The following is a 4,987-nucleotide window of genomic DNA, read 5'->3' on the forward strand; positions in this document are numbered from 1 at the left end:
CGGCCCTGCAGATGTGACCCAGGTACGATGATGCTGGACCTTAAAAGCTAACTCCTAGTCTAAAAGAAAAGCCTGTGTGTCTTTACAGGGGTGGGAGGCCTGCAAGCTAGTGGCTCAGGGGCTTCACACTGCCTACTCCAGGGAAAAGCAGCATCCTCTACCTGGAAAAGTTTCAAATGCACAGGTAGAAATTGAATGGCAAAGGCTCAACTTAAAACCCGGGTTGTCACTTCCATGCTTAAAGTTGTCATGGGTGTAACCATGTAGGGAGATGTACGACTTTTTGCATTTGGACTTTATGCTTCTTATGTAGGTGCTTGTAATTGCCTCCCTCCCATCTCCAATGACTTGGAAGGGAAGAAAGACATCTAATGTTGGTCCTCTGGAGTGGACACCAAAACTGAAAGGTGTGAACTCTTTTTCCCAAGCACAAAGGCAAAAAACCAACAGTTTTTGCCCTCATGAGCTAACATCAGTGTGTACACCAAAAAGCTGGTTACTACTACATTTCTTGGTTTCTAGCATCATGCAGTCAATGGCACCTTCCTCTTGGTTAGCACCCAGCAATACCAAGGGTGATGAACAGCTCATAAGCAGTTGTTTGAACTGCATGAACAGAAAAGTGTATAATTTTTTATAGCAATGTAATAATAAGACAAGCATGGTATCTTTTGTAGATGTATTACCAAATGCCCAAAAAGCAGAGTGGTTATGTGAAGTTTTAAGTTATTTCTTTGAGTTGGAATAAGTGAAACATAATAGTTATTTTCTTCCCTCATAATTATTGCTGGAATAGAACATCCGTAAAAATGTTTCTTTCTGTGCGGCCCACTGAATGAAACATTTCCACAAAAGGCAGCCTGTCTTTGGGAGCAGAGAAAAACGTGTTGGGGCTGGATTTCACTCTTGGAGGTAGACAGCGGACTTCTGCGGGCTGCGGGGCTTCTGGAAGCACAGTTTGTCAGCTGGTGTCAGGGGAAGCTGATCTCGTGCTTATCTGGTGGCAAAACACAGCTAGCAAACTGCTAGTGTTTCCCCAACGGTGATAGGTGAGCGAGGCTCGAGAGCTCTATTGTATCAGGTTAAACACGCACATTTCCAGACAAGTTTTCTAAAAGTGGCTTCTAAAGGGAGAAGAAAAAAAGCCTGAAGCAGAGGATAAGTTGCTGGCCCTGATCTGGCAATGTGACATGCATTCAGTAAATGAGTGAGATCTGCCTGGGTGTCTGTTGGCCACAGGAGTGGTTGAAGTGGCCCCTACTGCAGGTTAGAGAACTCCTCGTGCCGGAGTGGGCAAAGAGTAGCAGTGAGGGAATACTTGCTATTATAAGCATGCTGGCTACTGGCCGGGCATGTATTAGCAGTTCTAGATCTGTGAAGCCATATTTCCATAATAAAAATGGAAAATAATACCTTTATGGAGATGACCTCAACCTTGCAACTGGCCTACGGTTCATTATAGAGATTGCTTTTGAATCATTTAAGGCAGAGGGTAAGAAGGTGGTGCTGGTACCTGAGACAACTACTTAGGATGAATTACCAAAGTTTGGAGGTAACTGTGTTTTTTAACATTCACCCACTGTTCAGGGGCTTCTGAGAGCAGCATGCTCCTGCTAGCTGGCCATTTGTCTCACCCGTGAAGTGACAGTGACATTTAGAAAACCCGGATGAGTTTAATGCATCCCAGATCTCAGTAGCCACTTGGAGCACAATGCACCCATTGAAGAGGCTGGGGTTTTATTTGTAGGCTTCTGAAAAAGAAGGGAAGACCATAATGTCTCCTGAGAAGGCCATCTTATAGGGGTCTTGTGCACAGCAGCCACAGAAGCAAGCCGTTAGCTGAAGGTTTGCTTGCTTGTTTGTTTTTAAACTATGAACAACATTCATAGATAGATACCCTGTTTCTTTGATAGCTCTCAGCACTGGTTGTGACCCAAGTTAAGCACAGAGGTACAGAGGGCTTTCTATGTGTGCGTAACTTTTGTGTTAGTTCCCACACGGAGAGGAGCACATAGCCATAAATACATGGGTAAAATATCAAGCAGAGATTTCTCCCCTTGAAGACAATTGTGTTTGTTTCCCCTCCTGTTAATTATATCCTATAAATCCCCCACTCTCCAAACTCAGACAGTAACATTTTGTTACCTACATTCTGTCAGTAGACTTTACAAAGATCTCTAACACATGTTATAAAAGTTATTGCTATAGTACTATATATAACAGCTTTGCATAAGAGAATAGAAGGCTGCCACATTTAGAAAATGCAGGTGCTATGTAAGCCCCTTTCTGAAAGAAAGAACTTAGCTCAGTTTCCTTTGAAGAACCAGAGACTTGAAATTGAAAACTGTATTAATGCCATTGTCTCCTTGTATCAGCAGGTTCCAGAGAGATTCCTGGAAGTGGCTCAGATCACGTTACGGGAGTTTTTCAATGCCATTATCGCAGGCAAAGATGTTGATCCTTCCTGGAAGAAGGCCATATACAAGGTCATCTGTAAGCTGGACAGTGAGGTCCCCGAGATTTTCAAATCCCCAAACTGCCTACAAGAGCTTCTTCATGAGTAGAGAGTTCAGCAGCTATTTATGAATGTATGAAAGTAGCAGTCCCCTTCTGATGCCCAAGTCATGTGTGTCTCTATTTTAATTTCATATATATGTGTATCACATACATATATATGTATATGAAATTAGACTGTGATCCCTCCTGGATTTAAGTTTTCGTTCAGTTCCAAGGGGATGGTTATTTTACTTCAGCCTTTGGTTTACTTTTGCCCGAGACCCTTAACATTTGGAGAATCAACGGGGTTAATTTTCAGGGAGAAGAGTTTGGAAGCGTGTAAAAGCCTGTCTTAGCAAGTTAGGGCATTATGTTTAAAAATGCTTTGTCAGATTTATTGCTTGCTGCAAAGTGGCATTTTGTCTTAGTGAGACTAATGTCATGGCACAATACTACAGACAATGAAGTTTATATTATGTTTATACTGCTAAAGGTCTGAACTCTGTGGAGTCACTTCATAAGCTTTGAGCTTTTTTTTTTTTTTAATTTTATATAGTTTTTAACCAATAACTAGATTTTGTTTCATACTTCAAAAAACTACAACATCTATTTTAGGTACTCACTCCAAGCAGTGATACCCAAAAAAGCAAACCCTATTCTTCATGCTTTCCTTACAGAAATGATAGATACCCTGCACCAGTAATCAACATGCCAGGTTGTTGTTTCTCTAAATTGCAGCAAGAGACATTTGCACAAATCAAATACTGTTCTTGCAGGGTGAGGCCAGTAATTCATGCGCAATATTGTATCACCCACACTAATTTTGGAATATGGTCAGCTTATTAAAGCGGAAGCATTTCACTCTCCATAGAGTAAAAATGAAACTTTCAGTGTCCTATATTGCCATGTCCCAGTCTTACTTTAAGTGGCATTAGTCCCTAAATTTATTCTTTTCTTAGTCCATTCTGCCCCCAGAAATCCCCTTTCCAGGATACAAAGTTTTCTATCTGTATTCAACATCTGTCCTGAAAAGCACTTTTTGAATGATCTTAGATACGGTAGAAGAAAGAGCTGAGGCAAAGAAAAAAAAATGACTTGTTTGTAGCTGTAAAATATAATTAGTCTTTTCCTAATCAGAAGAATAAGAATTACATTTTCATAAAAATCTAATCAAGCATATACAAAAATCGCAGTGTCCTCCTGGCTATGCAGGGTTCAGACAGCCAAACATTACATTAAGTGCAGTTTTAAAAAAAAAAAATCCACTTGAGCAATGCACTGCACTTGTCTTCTGAAGCTGGAGCTAGTCTTGACCAAAATCTGAGCTATAGTGTAAAGTCCATGATGGATCTGGGTTCGCCTGAATGCTATACCACGATATGTCAGCAGACAGAAAGCAAGTTAGCTGCTAGTTCTCATGCTTTCTTCAGTGGCTCTCCTTTTCTCATGTTTTCAGAAAGGTATTGTCTCCAGAAGTTTGGGGGAAGGTTGAATATGCTATGGCACTCTGTATTTGTCATTTTCTCTGTCGTCTTTTGTACAGATGCAGTAAGAATTTATTGTTATCGTCAGTAGTATTTTCCCCTACATAATTCAATTTGAATCTAGAGGAAGTTCCTAATTAGCTGCGAATTATATTTAGACCATCGAGGATATTGGTATCTTATTTCTTTATTTTAAAATTACATTTTGACTTTGGAGAGTGAAAGTTTACCCATGTGACTAAAGAGCTGACCTGATCATTGCAATTTCACTTCATTTACAAATACTGCTGATAGACAGAAATGTATGAAAGCAATTATTGTTAGCAGAAAGCCTTAAAAACCTGCTGACTTCAAATTAAACAGCACAATCCTACGATTCCGTGTCATTCTTTTCAAGCACTGGCAGTATCTGTGGAGTATAGGCAATGCAGACAATAGCATGGGATGAAGTGCCAACATTTTCACTATGCATTAAAAGCAAAACAAATCTTCTTGATCTTAGACTCCCTCAGAATACCTAATACTGTACGTATCCTTACAGTAGACAGGATGTGTCTTTTTTTTAATTTTATTTTCTTCCTTTTTTTTTTCATTTTCTTCTGTTTTCTTTAGTTCTTTTTTTTTTTTTTTTTTTTCTTTTTTTTTTTTATTTTTTTTTGTTTTTTTTTTTTTTTTTTTTTTTTTTTTTTTTTTTTTTATTTGGTAAACATTACACTTCATAAAGATGTAACTCCAATGAATTCTGAGTAAGAAAGGATGAAAATTGTGTTCATGCACTTTTTTTGATTTATGGGAAGAAGTGGCATAAAATGCTCAAGTTTTAATACAGTGAAGTTCATCATTGGCATACCATCAGATACAAAATATGACACTGCATTGTCACCTTGGACATAAGAAAGCAAAGCCATACTTTAGTCATACTGTGTGGACATACTACTAGCTACCATCTCAATCTGTGATTTTACTGTTGCTTTTATTATGTTTATTATTATTATTATTAATATTAT

At 38.8% G+C, this 4,987-nt stretch overlaps 1 protein-coding gene across 1 annotated transcript in view; it reads left to right on the forward strand.

The window, feature by feature from the left end:
• LOC104157923 (prospero homeobox protein 1-like) overlaps positions 1–3,565 on the forward strand; it is a 29,144-nt gene extending 25,579 nt beyond the window's left edge. The window contains exon 3 of the mRNA XM_009695473.1: positions 2,379–3,565. Within this exon, the coding sequence (XP_009693775.1) occupies positions 2,379–2,564 (186 nt within the window). The 3' untranslated portion in view covers positions 2,565–3,565. The remainder of the gene's footprint in view (positions 1–2,378) is intronic.
• The last annotated feature ends 1,422 nt before the right edge of the window (positions 3,566–4,987 follow it).

Source organism: Cariama cristata, unplaced genomic scaffold (assembly GCF_000690535.1).
Source record: "Cariama cristata isolate BGI_N322 unplaced genomic scaffold, ASM69053v1 scaffold39560, whole genome shotgun sequence".
NCBI lineage: Eukaryota > Metazoa > Chordata > Aves > Cariamiformes > Cariamidae > Cariama > Cariama cristata.